At 44.5% G+C, this 13,797-nt stretch overlaps 1 protein-coding gene across 1 annotated transcript in view; it reads right to left on the reverse strand.

The window, feature by feature from the left end:
* Sae1 (SUMO1 activating enzyme subunit 1) overlaps positions 1-13,797 on the reverse strand; it is a 56,529-nt gene that overhangs the window by 6,255 nt on the left and 36,477 nt on the right. Inside the window, exon 7 of the mRNA XM_038339689.1 lies at positions 1,307-1,451. Coding sequence (XP_038195617.1) covers positions 1,307-1,451 — 145 coding nt within the window. The remainder of the gene's footprint in view (positions 1-1,306; positions 1,452-13,797) is intronic.

The following is a 13,797-nucleotide window of genomic DNA, read 5'->3' on the forward strand; positions in this document are numbered from 1 at the left end:
GAGAAGGCATTAGGAAGAAGGAACCTTCTGACAACTGTATTGCTGGGAAGAACCTGAAAGGAGTATGAACTACCATGGTGAGATACGGGGTGACATCAAAACTATTACTGACACAGACCTTGGCAGAGCCACGCACTGTGACACACACCTATCATCTAAGCACTCACAAAGTCACAACTCAAAAGAGGGTTACAAGCCGGGTGGTGGTGGCACACACCTTTAATCATAGCACTCAAGAGGTAGAAGCAGGCGGATCTCTGAGAGTTTGAGGCCAGTCTAGTCTACCAAGTGAGTTCCAGGACAGGCTCCAAAGCTATACAGAGAAACCCTCTCTCGAAAAACCAAAAGAGGGTAACAATGACAACAAAATGTGAGGCGTGTGACTATCTCTATAGATCATTTCACTTAAATAATGGGGAAATAATCTACAATCAAGAGACAAACACAGTTGAGCAGAAGAAAAACCTCTGTGCATGGATGTCGTGACTGCACTTCTCTGAGCTTCCATCATCCCCTCACCTACAAACTGCATTGCTTTGAGGATTAAGGCAGATTATGAGCTCACTGAGCAACTGCCCTGTTGTCAAGAGCTGTTCAGAAACCGCAGCAAATAAACTGTGCTCACAATTCCTAGGGTTACAGCTTGGAGGCTCAGGAGTTGGAGCGGGGGCAGCAGCTCAAGTATGCAGAAGACAGCAGAGCTACCTGGAAGGAACTTGTCTACAACATCTCAAGCCTGGCTGTGTAAGAGCAGGAGACTGTCAGGGCTAAAGCGTCCCAGAGCCTGGGCACTAGATCTGAGGTTTCTGCTGATATACTACTACAGCTGAATGATAAATGACTACCACAATATCTACCAAGTGACCAAACACACCATTAGACCCAGCAACTCCCTCCTTATTCATCCAGGGGCTGAATCTGGACAGTATATGACTCAAGGAGACACACTACAGCATTACATAGCTAAGGCTGAACACAAGGCCAGCAAGCAGGGGGGCTGCAAAAAACTAAGTGCTCCACATGCTGGGATCTCATCTCCCACCCCGTGACAGGTGAGGAAATGATGCACCGACAGGACATAGGTGAGACAGAAAGGCACAGAACACGTTAACAAACCACATGGCACTCAAATTTCAAACCACATGAAAACCAAACCTACAAGTCTTCACTTCTCTTGTAGTGTTGGTTCTAACACTGGCTGGTGGTTTATGCAGCTGGCAAATGTGGCACAGGAGTCCCCTTTGAGGCTTTGGGTCTCCATAAAGACAAACACCAAAACCAGATGGCTGTCTGTTCTGATACCAACCTGACAAAGTCATCGGGAAGCAAGTCAGGACTGACACCCAGTGAGTCCAGCACATCATCTCGTATCTGCAACAGCAGCTCTGCATCCTCGCTGTAGCTATCAGAACTGGGATCTCTCCCTTTATCTGTACGGAATTTCAGCAGCACTGGGGAAGGAAAAGGGGGAAAGGAAGGTTAGAGAGCCAATCTTATAGTGAATGCTCTGATCTCACTTCAAAACCTCAAACAGAAGGAAAACCCCATATGTCTTTTCTTCTTGTATTCACCTATAGGAAATAATAATCAAAATGTGGGCCAAGTGAAAAGTAATACACGTTTCATCCACCAAACAAATGAGTCAGAAAGGCAACTACAGCATTACAACAACTAAATTTTCTGTGACAAGTGCTTGGAAAGTAGTGGGATCTGACCCAGGTCAAAGTCAGGTAAGGCTTTCCTGAGGAGGAAATAAGTAAAATGTGTGTGGGCAGAAGAGGCCAGCAAAGCCCTGTTACGACCTGGAGGAGAGGTCAGGGTGGGAGGCCTGCATTCTAGGCATCAGTTCAAAGGGCTGCTTCAGCCAGAAAGAATAGCCAAATACTCACTCCGCAGAAAGGCAGGTTTTTGCAAACAAACCTCCCTTAATACAAGAACCATATCAACCTCCAGAAACCAAGGAAGCAGGGGAAAGGTCCCAACCATGTCTTGGCGCCAGGTTTATGTACAAGGCTAGAACTTAGTCCAAATGAAACAACACCACCACGAGCACTTTCTACTGCTGCTGTACCTGGTCCCATCATCACCTGCACACTTCTTCAAGGGAGAGTGTGATCACAGGGAGTCACAGTTTGCTCCAAATCTCACAGAGTATGTCAGAGTGGAGGTAGAAACATGTGAACTTGCTTCTTAGACTCAGTCCTGTGTGCTCTAGGTAGCCTTAAATGGAAAGATACTTTACTATTTGCTAAGTCCACACACAATTAAGTCTTAGCCTTTGTACACCGAGGAAGAGATTGGTGAATTAGTTCCGCAGGGTCAGAGGCTCGTCCCTAAGATTAGAGAGTAGAAGCTGAGCTATTTCAAATTGTTCTGGGCTCTTAAAAATACAAGCATTTGGAACTTGCCCCAACTAAAGAATTATTCCTTTTTTTTTTCTTAAATCAAGATTTTTAGTGATGTATAGGTGTGTGTAAATGCATGTGGGTATGTACATGTGAGTGCTGGTTCCTGTGGAAGCTAGAGGTGTTGGATCCCCTGGAGTTACAGAGGGCGGAGTCACCTGAATTGGGTGCTGGGAACCAAACTCTGCTCCTCTAATAGAGCAGCAAGTATTCTTAAACCCTGAGCCATTTCTCCAGCCCCAGGACTTTTGTTCTTCCTTTTTAAGCTCATTCTATTATCCTGAGACTGACAAACAGCTTAACAAATGAACACCCATGACTAGAGCCAGTTTCCAAGTAGCACAAACTCTATTTGACCAGACTCAGAGGCGCTTATTTGGTGCCAGGCAGACCTGGGTATGAAAGTACACTACTGGGTATCTGGAAAGCTTATGGCTGGGGCAACATTCATGACAGAAAATTCACAAAGCCAATGGTCCTCCACCAATGTTGGAGCAGAATTTGGAAATGCGTTCCAAGTTTTCCAAGAAAATCATAAACCACAAGAGCCCAGGCAGAAGAAAAGACTATGGTTTCTGGGATGTTTCCACTGAAGAAAATATCGAGTTTCCATTTCTCTTGCAACTCTCATGGAATTACTGCTTGCTCAGGGTATTGTTTGTGTTCTGGTATGTCAGCCTCTCCAAGGGCATCATTAAACTCCTTAGTGCTACAAGAACACTTGACAAGTTAGAGGCCAGCCACCATGCACTGCCACTCTGTGAGCTTGGTTTCTAACTACACATCAGATGTGCAATGAAGGCACTGAAGGGGCATCTGGAGTCTGGCGGGAGTGGCAGCTACAATCTGTTGTACAGAAAGCTCCTTTCCCAACATCCCGAGAAAACAGAGAAACCCAGACACTAGACAGCCTAGCCTCAGCAATTTCTCTGGGTGGCCCTTGCACAATGCCAGTGACTCCTGAGAATTCAAGACACCAACACCCGGAGTGGATAGTGGGTGCTCTTGGCACAGAAGGTGGATGTGATGTCAGATGGCTAGACGAGGCCCAGTGGCTCACGGCAGAAAGAGGAAGCCAGACTGCAAGCTCCCGGACAGGAGAAGCAGCCCTACAATTGTAGCCTCCTGCATAGTCCTCTCCTTTCTATCACTGGGAAGACCAACTTTCACAAGTGGCCAGAAAATATCAGTTCTGGGAACAAACTCTAAATAGTGATAGACCTGCTATGTGTAAGGAGCCATGTTGAACATACTACATGTATGAGTAGCTTCACAAGGATAACAGGAAAGGACGGTGACAACCATCACCCATCTACTTTTAGAGGAAGAAACATTCAACTGCTCAACTGCAAAGGGGAAAGAAAGGAGTGGGCATGTAAAACGCAGGCCTGCTTCTGGAATCCAAAAGTGGCAGAACCATGCAGGAACTTGGCACCAAAGCTGCCATACAGTCTGGCCCCTCACTGCACTAGACTATGTTTTTGCAAGACACATTTCCCAGATGGTCTTGAATGTTCACAAAGGTAACATCGACTGCAAGCTACTAGATCAGAGGGCGAGCAGAGGAAGCAGAAACCCTTGTCCATCTGTCTTCAGAGAGTAACACCAGCTTCATCTCAGAAAGAAACCAGGTGGCACCAAAAGGAAGAGCAAAGGCAATGGCCTGGCTGTACTGGGTGCAGACTGCCTGGATGATGCCGGCAGGCTGGCACCGTGCACATACCTCATGACCACATCCGAGGTGCTCTCAGGGCCACTGGGAAGGTGGCCAACAGCAGGGCCACTTATTTACAGTAAAGCAAACAGAAGTGGTCTTTCTCCCTCTTTTTCGAATGTCAGCACTCATTAGCAGAAGTGAAAGGGGTGGGAAGAAACTCATGTTACAGAAATGCAGCAGCCTCAGGACTGACCCCAGCCCCTGGCAAGTTCTTAACTACATTCTGCTCTTTGTTCTGCTCTCAAACAGCCAGCCACACAGGGGCACAGCTGATGACTCTGCATTTCTAAAGTGCACCTCCTCACCAGTTTGGGTTGTAATTTGCTCAGATCAAACACTGGGATGAAGAACTATTTTACCAAAGGATGACTCATAGGGCAATATAAAATACTACAAAATTAGAGTTCCAAACTTGATTAAACTCATCTAAACTATTTAACTCAGGTTGCCCAAGTCTAGGGGGATGATGACATCTATGATGAAGATGTACTGATGAATGTTTCTGCCTAAGTTAATGGGAAAGACAAACTATGAAATTAAGTATCTTCTCGGCAATGGTGGTGCATGTCTTTAATCCTACCATTCAGGGAGTCAGAGAAGGGTAATTTCTGAGTTTGAGGCCAGCCTGATCTACAAAGTGAGTTCCAGGACAGTCAGGGCTAAACAGAGAAACCCTGTCTGGAAAAGCAAAGCAAAACAAAACAAAACAAATAAACCAAAAACAAACAAACAAGTTTTTTTTTTCATTTCAAAGAGACCCTATGTATATGTGAACATAACAAAACCTCTGCAAAAATATCTAAGTATACTCAAATTTCATCTAAATTCAGAATATCAGCTCAGTGCTGATAGTGCTCAGTGCTGACACAGGTAGAAGGTCACTTATAAGTTTACATCCAAGTCTAGTTTTGGCTACACAGTGAGATACTGTCTCAAAAGCCAAAAAATAAACAAAATATTATTATGATAGGGCTGGGATGTACCCAGTAATGGTGTAATGGTGTACTTCTCCAGTAGGAGCAAGGCCGTGGGTTCCATCCCCAGCACACAAGCAACCAGTCAGCCAAATACTGTAGTATTTAATGTGATCACCAAAGCCACCCAAAATAAAGCAACAAAAATAGAAGACAATTAAGCTGGCGGGGAATGGCACAGTCCCTGGAGGTGTCTATAAAGTGGCTCTCAGACTCTTATGGCTTGCGGCATCGCTTCATCTGCTCAGATCAGTGCCCAGTGTTTCCCTACTGGCCTCAAGTCCAGTCTCAGCAGCATCAGTCCATGCATATGTATACTTCTTTCATGACACTCCCTGAGCCCAGGTCTCCACCCCAGACCTGAGATGGGGACCCTACATTCCACAAATGACATATTTACAAGTACAGCTTGATGCCAGAGCCACAGTGGTCTTCCCAAAGACTCTCAGATGTCCTGTATGAGGTCCAAATCCTGTCTACAGCTTTCATAAATGTTTACATGACAAAACCTTGGTTCCTAGCTTGCATAACTGGGAGGTCTGAGGGCTGTTGAAGGTACACTCGATAGGGATTATGGAATCCAAATCTTCTCTTCCTTTGTTTCCTGACCATTGGCATAGGTGAATGGTTCTGCTCAGCTATGTACATACATAGTGGTATTCTCAGTCAGTTCCAAGACACTGCCAACCCAACACACACACATTTTTTGTTTGTTTTTTTGTTTGCTTTTTGAGATGATTACATTTGGCAGCCCTGGTGGTCTCAAACTGGCACTGGCCCAGAACTTGCAGCTATCCTCCTGCCTATACCTCCCCAGTGCCACCATATTGGGATCTTGTTCTCTATAAATAGTTTACTGCCTCAACTTATTTGTTATAATGACAGAAAGCAAGCACTTCACCCTTTCATCTCTTCAATAAAACTTCATCAATGGCCTTATGATGAATCAGCTCAAAAAAGAGAAAGACACTGTCACTCTCTTACTTCTGAAAAACTCCCAGACAGCCACATGAAAGCTGTTGATGGGTTAAGGAGACCAATTCTCAGAAATGACTCAAAATAAGATGCCCTTTTTGCCTATCAAATTACACTGAGATTACTCAAGCAAAAGACAGAGGACCTGCATCTCATCTACTGCTCAGAAGAGGCAGGAGTGTTCAGTGAATCGCAGAACATGTTAATAAATACCTACAATCGAAGCTCTAGGATCATCACAAGCTAAAGGCCCTGCCTACACTGAGGTCTAAGCTAGTCAGGGGTATACAGCAAAACTTTCAAAACGATTCTTCACACAAGGTAATGTAATAGCACTTAACTGATTATGCACAAATGTTCACCACCATGTTATTTATACCACAGTAAACCTGGGATTACTCTCAGTAATAGGATGGTAACTATGAACAGAACAGAATATCCTGCAGTTACTAAAATCTTCAAGCTAAATTTTTAGTCACATTTCTTTCATTAATTGGATTAAAATCTATGACACTTTCATTCAGATTCCAGTCTCTGCCAGAAAGTCTATTTTTCCCTCTATGAATGATTCCAGGGTGACTCTTTCCTTTAATGGGGACATTATAACTAGCATAAAATGTTGGTAATTAATGAAGGAAAACAAAACAGAGACGAATCACAAAGGGGCGTAGTGTGAGCCACGGACTGTGTCTAGCCTGGTCAGCACATGAAAGTCACACAACTACTATGACAGGCCTCTGCACTCAGCCCACTCTGCCTGGTCACAAGCAGCAGGGAAAGAGAGTCTTTTCTCCAACCCAGCACTTGAGTGGCACGTGGCCTTGAATCTGGGCATTTGTTGCTCTCTGCCAACCACACTTGAGAGGGAAGATGGCACAGGACATTCCCGTGACTGCTATCTGACAGTCAGAGAAAAGATGTGAGGCTCTAACGACTGCAGCTGGGACTGGGGCTTGTCAACAGCTCATAGGCAGATGCTGGAAGTGGGGGCAGGGGACATGACCTGCCAAGTAAAAACAAGGCAAGTGGCTGACAATGTGGCTCATTACTGTATCTGATTGTGGTGGGTCTCAGTTTTCCCATATTTGATTGTTTTTTTTTGTTTGTTTGTGTTTTTTTTGTTTTTTGTTTTTTGAGACAGGGTTTCCCTGTAGTTTCTGGAGCCTGTCCTGGAGCTAGCTCTTGGTCTCGAACTCAGAGCTCCGCCTGCCTCTGCCTCCCGAGTGCTGGGATTAAAGGCGTGCGCCACCACCGCCCGGCAGTTTTCCCATATTTGACAGCAGAGTAAGACAGACAAGGTTCCCAGAGTTCCTAAAGTTCAGATAAAGAAGAGTCCCTTCCATTAGCACCATTCAGAGTCTCACAATCAGGGCCACCGAACAGTCTCATAGTGCTTTTGAGGTGATGCTTTGCTCAGTTTAACTCTGACAGCACCCAGTCATTCAGATGCAGATGTCTCTGTGTGAGAAATGAATGAGATCTGCCCTTGTGTGGGGATGAAGGTAATAGTCACTGGTGAAGCATGCTGCCAGGTCCTATTTGGACACACCAAGAAGCACCCAGTCTCTGGGCCTGTGGCTCTGGGTCTGTTTTCCTGCACTAGGCACCTGCCTTCTCACCACTGAAGCTGGTGGAGGATCACCCCCTCTCCCCTGGATGGTAATGCCTTCCTCTTTTCTCAATGACTGTGGTCTCTCAAGTCTACCACTGATAACAAAGTGCTGCAGAGACACAAACACCACCACTGCTTTTGCCTACAAATTATTTTTAAACATCTGTGGTCAGGATGACAGCAAATCAACAAGTAGTTGCTACCCCATTATCACAGATGTCTCCTAGGAGCTGCTGCTCCTTTGGAGCTCTTGTCCTTGCTGGGCACCAAAGCCCCTCTGGGCAGCACCATGCTCAAATAGTGCTGATTAACTATGACCTGTTTGGCAAAGGTTATGAGTTTTAAAATAAGAAATTTCTTCTAGGGGCTGGAGAGATGGCTCAGAGGTTAAGAGCACTGACTGCTCTTCCTAAGGTCCTGAGTTCAATTCCCAACAACCACATGGTAGCTACAACCATCTGTAATGAGGTCTGGTGCCCTCTCTGGCAAGTAGGCATATATGCAGACAGAACACTGTATACATAATAAATAAAAAAATTTAAAAAAAAAAAAGAAATTTCTTCTAAAGAAGATCCCATCTCTACATCACTTAGGTGGGAATCTAAGAAACATGATTTGAAACCGAAAAAACAAGTGGCAGTTTCCCTTAAGGAATTAAACACTAAAATTTTTTTTTTTAGGAACCAAAGAGAGAACAGAACGATTTCTAAGATGAAAATTGTGAGTGACAGATTACCATGGTCCTTCTCATTATGAAAGGAAAAATTAGGATCCATGAAAAGCAACAAAACTTGCTTGTTCAATGGCAGGAAGCCCTGAGCTAGTACACAGCAAAGTTAGACCTGAGCATCTTTCAAATCCAAGCATATTAAGTACTTTAAAACCAACCAACCAAACAAACAAAAACAAAACAAACAAACAAACAAAAAACCCCGCGGGGCCAACCTGGTCTACAAGAGCTAGTTCTAGCCTGGCGGTGGTGGCGCACGCCTTTAATCCCAGCACTAGGGAGGCAGAGGCAGGCGGATCTCTGTGAGTTCGAGGCCAGCCTGGTCTACAAGAGCTAGTTCCAGGCCAGGCTCTAAAAAAGCTGCAGAGAAACCCTGTCTCGAAAAACAAAAAAGAAAAGAAAAGAAAAGAAAAGAAAAGAAAAGAAAAGAAAAGAAAAGAAAAGAGCTAGTTCTAGGATAGGCTCTAAAGCTACAGAGAAACCCTGTCTTGAAAAAACAAACCAAACCAAACCAACCAACCAACCAACCAACAACAACAAAAAAACCCTAACTGTATTTAATAAATATGGGTGTTTTTGCCTTTATATATGTGTGCAACATGCATGTATATGCCTGGTACCCATTGAGGTTAGGGCTGGAATTACAGGAGTTTGTAAGCCACCATGTAGGTGCTGGGAATCAAATCCAGGTTCTTGGAAGAGCAGGCGGTGCTTTCAATCACTGAGCCATCATCTCCCCACACCAACTTCAAGTACTTTTTATGGGAATAAAGTAGCTGTGAGCCCCAGACTTGGTTGGCTAAATTCAGAAATCAAGAACAAGCAGCTGCCTTAGAAAGACATTATCATTCCCACAGGCCAGTGTCCCAAACAGTTCCTAGCTGTTTGATAGTGCCTGAGTGTAGGTAGCCAGGCCACTAGCAGTAGCTGTCTTCCAAAAGGGCACAGCTCTGCACTTTGAGGCTTAGATGCATTTCCTGGCTGTGACACAGTGGGAAAAGGGCCAAGAGTCTACTATGTAAATTGCCTATCTAGACTGCTTCACAAGGTCCTAGGATAAACTAATGCAGCAACAAAGTAAGAATTAGTTAGAATCTCCAAATTTGGGACAGGTGCCAAGAGACCTCAACTAGCCCCCATTTAGCAAGCAGACTGTATCAGACCAATGCTAGACAAGCAAGAGGGGAGAAAGTCTCATCTAATCAGCTCTTGTTGTCCAGAAGGTACTATCGGATCAGAGGAGGGAAACCTAACTCAAAACACAAGGAAAGGGAAATGGGAAGTTGAGCAGCGAGGGCAAGTATGCAAGGCTAAGGACGAGAGCACAAGAACAGGAACGATTACAGTATGAGCTGGCAGAAGCCTCCTGGGGAGAAAAGATGTTTAAGTAGGACAGAGGTACAGAGAGCTTCAGGAGAAAAGGGAGCAGAGTGAATGGCCAGCAGATAGCAGCTGTGGGTGCCAGTATGTACCTATAGTCAGAACTGTTTTCTAAAGAAAAGGTGAAGTGTGGAGCTAGGGACATGCCGTAGTGGTAGAATGTCTACCATGACCACTAATTGGGCAGTGGTGACTTTTTGGGGATTGTGGAACTATCTAGATAACTTGATGGACCAATGTGGTGACCAGGGGGTGGTCAGCCCAGTCCTCTGGAATTAAGTGTGAGAAGGGAACTCACTTGGGATAAGCTCAACTTTGTCCACGTAGTTCATGCTGCTGCTCACCAGTTGTGTGACGAGGCTGCCAATGTCAGTCTTTCTGAGACAAGGTCTAACTTACTATGTATCCCTGACTAGCCTGGTCTACATAACAAGTTCTAGAATAGCGATGGGTATACAGAGATACTGTCTTCAAAAAGAAAAGGAAGAGAATATAGTAAATGGGTTAGAACAGAATTCAAGCACAATCCAGAGCATACTACTTTTTTTAATTATTTATTATGTATATAGTATTCTGCCTGCATGTACATGTACATGCAGATACATGTACATGCATGTACATGCAGATACATGTACATGCATGTACATGCATGCAGGCCAGAAGAAGGTATCAGATCTCATTACAGACGGTTGTGAGCCACCATGTGGTTGCTGGGAATTGAACTCAGGACCTTTGGTAGAGCAGTCAGTGATCATTACCTCTGAGCCATCTCTCCAGCCCAGCATACTTTTTTTTTTTTTTTAATATATATTAATTGGTGTTTTTCCATGGGTTGTCAGGTCCCCTGGAACTGAAGTTACAGTTGTGGGCTGCCACATGGGCCCTGGGAATTAAACCCAGGCCCTCTGGAAGAGCAGTCCATGCTCTTAACCACTGAGTCACCTCTCCAATCCACATACTGGTTTTTTTTAACAGATTAAGTAGGGATAAATTCTCCCCTTCCCCCTTAAAATTCAAAAAAAGGTTTCTCTGTCATTTGGGGCTGGAGAGATGGCTCAATGTTTTTTTTTGAGACAGAATTTCTGTGTAGTCCTGGCTGTCCTGGAACTCATTATGTAAATCTGGCTGGCCTTGAACTCAAGAGATCCTTCCTCGGCCTCCCTGGTACACCACCACCGCCTGCCAGGTGAACACTTGCTGTTCTTGCAGAAAATCCTAAGTATGATTCCTCTAGCACCCGTGTTGGGCTGTATCATCCTTAAATCTAGTTCCAGAGGCTCCAATTCCCCTTCTGGCCTCCAAGGACATCAGACATGAATTCATATGCACATATATAATTCATATGAATTCATGTATACACACACACACACAGACAAAACACTCAAACACATAAAATAACAGCAATATATCTTTTTGTTGTTGCTGTTTCCAGACGGGGTTTCTCAATGTAACAGCCCTGGAACTCTGTAGACCAGGCTGGCCTTGAACTACTCACAGAGATCTGCCTGCCTCTGTCTCCCAAGTGCTGAAGTGCTGGGATTAAAATTTGGGGGGGTTCCGAGACAGGGTTTCTCTGTAGCTTTGGAGCCTGTCCTGGAACTAGTTCTTGTAGATCAGGCTGGCCTCGAACTCATGGAGATCCACCTGCCTCTGCCTCCCAAGTGCTGGGATTAAAGGCGTGCACCACCACTGCCCGGCCATAAAAAATATTTTACATGTACAACTGTACATGTGGATGTCAGATCCCCTGAAGCTGGAATTACATAGAGATGATTGTGAGACTTGTGATACGGGCACTTAAAGTTGAACTCTGGTCCTGTGCAAGAGCAGCAAGACACTTTAATGTATGAGCCATCACGGCCTGCCCTTCGTGTTATCTTGCATTTGCCCATACTCAGGAGGTGAAGGTGACTCCCCCATCTACCTTCTGCACCCTACTCTACCCTATACTGCCTAGCTACTACTTTTTGTATCCCCTAAGGCACTACTCCGTTTTGATAAAAGTTGAATTTTTCTGCAGTCACCAACCAGTAATTGTTTATAGGGATGTGTGTGCTCCCCATATTCCAACACCAGTACTTGGTAGAAATAGAAGTCTTTTATAAAGAAAGTGCCTTATTCAACAACCCCCACTCTTGACACATCACACGGGCTTTGATCGAATAGTTTAGAAAAGAAACACAATTCTCTTTCCCAGAGATGAATGTAAGCAGAAATCTCATCTTAAGATTCCCATCTTCTGATCAGGAGAGATAATGATACACTGCTGAGCAAGACTTTGGGGCTGGAGAGACAGCACTGTGACCAACTGCTTATCTAGTAAGGTTAGGGTCTTAGGTCTCCTCCCTAGTACAATGGGGTAGGGGAGAATGGGGTGAGTGGAGAACCCACTGACAACAAACACCACCAACAACAAAAAACAACCTTTCTATGGACCTAGAGTGACATCTTATGTTCGGCACTGGTATCTTTCTAGGGGCTGACTTGGGTCTTTACGGTTCTCACACCACTTTTTTAAAATTTTAATTACGTATCTGTTTATCCATGGGGGTGGGGAAGGAGTGTGTGCTTGTGCACCCTCAGATACCAGAACTCAGAACTGTTGGATCACCTGAAGCTGGAGTTACAGAGTTGATTGACAAGCCACTCTTATGGCAAGGCCTGGCTTGAAAACAGAAGGATGTAAGTGCCTCCATCTCTCCTGGAATGGTAGTAGAAGCACAACACTGTCCAGCTTAACAATTTTTCTCTTTTTAAATTGTTTTACTTATTTGTGTGTGTGTGTGTGTGTTGAAATTTGAACTTGAGGTCCTCATAATTAATTGGAGAGGAAGTGCAACTATCCACTGATCAGTCCCAGGTTTTTTAAATGTCTATCACCCCTCCTACATGTATTGGTTATTAGTCGTATTCTTTTGACAGGAGCCACTATTCTTTCATACTTTCTGGCACAGTAGGATGTTACGAGCCCACCTGTAATTTTCCTATCCCAACTCTGGAATCAGCCATTTCTTGAGAAACCTTGGTTCCACTTAGTGGGAAAAGATAGCAACTACTACTGCAGTTTAAGTGAGCAAGGCAGTCCTTCCAAGGTGCCTTTGCATTTAAGCCTTTTTGACTCACAGGTCTAAGAAACACACTTGCAGAAGAGACAACACATACATGCACACACAGGTCCACTTTCAAATCTGCAGATAAGCCACAAGCATATTTACTCTGCTCCCTCCAATCCACTCACACAAGGCGTCTTCTAGACTGTTCTGCCTTCCATACAGTGCTCTGCTAAAAGGAAGCCTGACTGTCCTCATGCACATTGGCTACCTACTTGCTCACTCCTGAACACGTGTAAACACCGTATTAAAAACAGACGTGCCTGTTGTGTTATATCCTATGTCTGTAACCACAGCACCTATTGGGAAGAAACAGGAAGATGAGAATTTTAGGGCCAGCTTTGGCTACATAGGGAGTTCTGAGGCCACGGTGGTTTATTCTGGTTGAGATCCTGTTTCAACAAACAACAATAAACCCACCGCACAAAAAGTATTCCAGGAGCTTCCTTTTGTTCCTGATTCAGCACAATATTGTTAGTTAAAAAATAAATACTAAGAACTTGTTTAGATTAAAACCGAGGTGACCGAGACTTTGGTTTGAGGTATGGTTTCTTTCCCTACTGTAGTAGTCTCTCTTGAGAACTTTAGAAAAACATCAGGAAGCAAGTCACCCTGTTATTCTGAGCCAGCAGCAGGAGAGATGATTTGTACTTCCTGAAGGTCTCTGGTTCTCATATCCAATGGGAAGCATGGTCATTAGACCCTGCTCTGGCCTCCAGCTGCTGTGTATTATCTTTCTCTTTACTTCTTAGCAAAACCTGTTCGAGGCAGTATGTATCTGCAGAGGTGCCTACACTTCCAGTTCCTGGAATGCTCTTAAAAGTCTGCTTTGATAGCTGTGGAGTAATTCAGTCATGCTGAACGCCAACAAGACAGCAATTTTTTTCTACAGCC

This window comes from Arvicola amphibius, chromosome 8 (genome assembly GCF_903992535.2).
Source record: "Arvicola amphibius chromosome 8, mArvAmp1.2, whole genome shotgun sequence".
In the NCBI taxonomy this organism is placed as follows: domain Eukaryota; kingdom Metazoa; phylum Chordata; class Mammalia; order Rodentia; family Cricetidae; genus Arvicola; species Arvicola amphibius.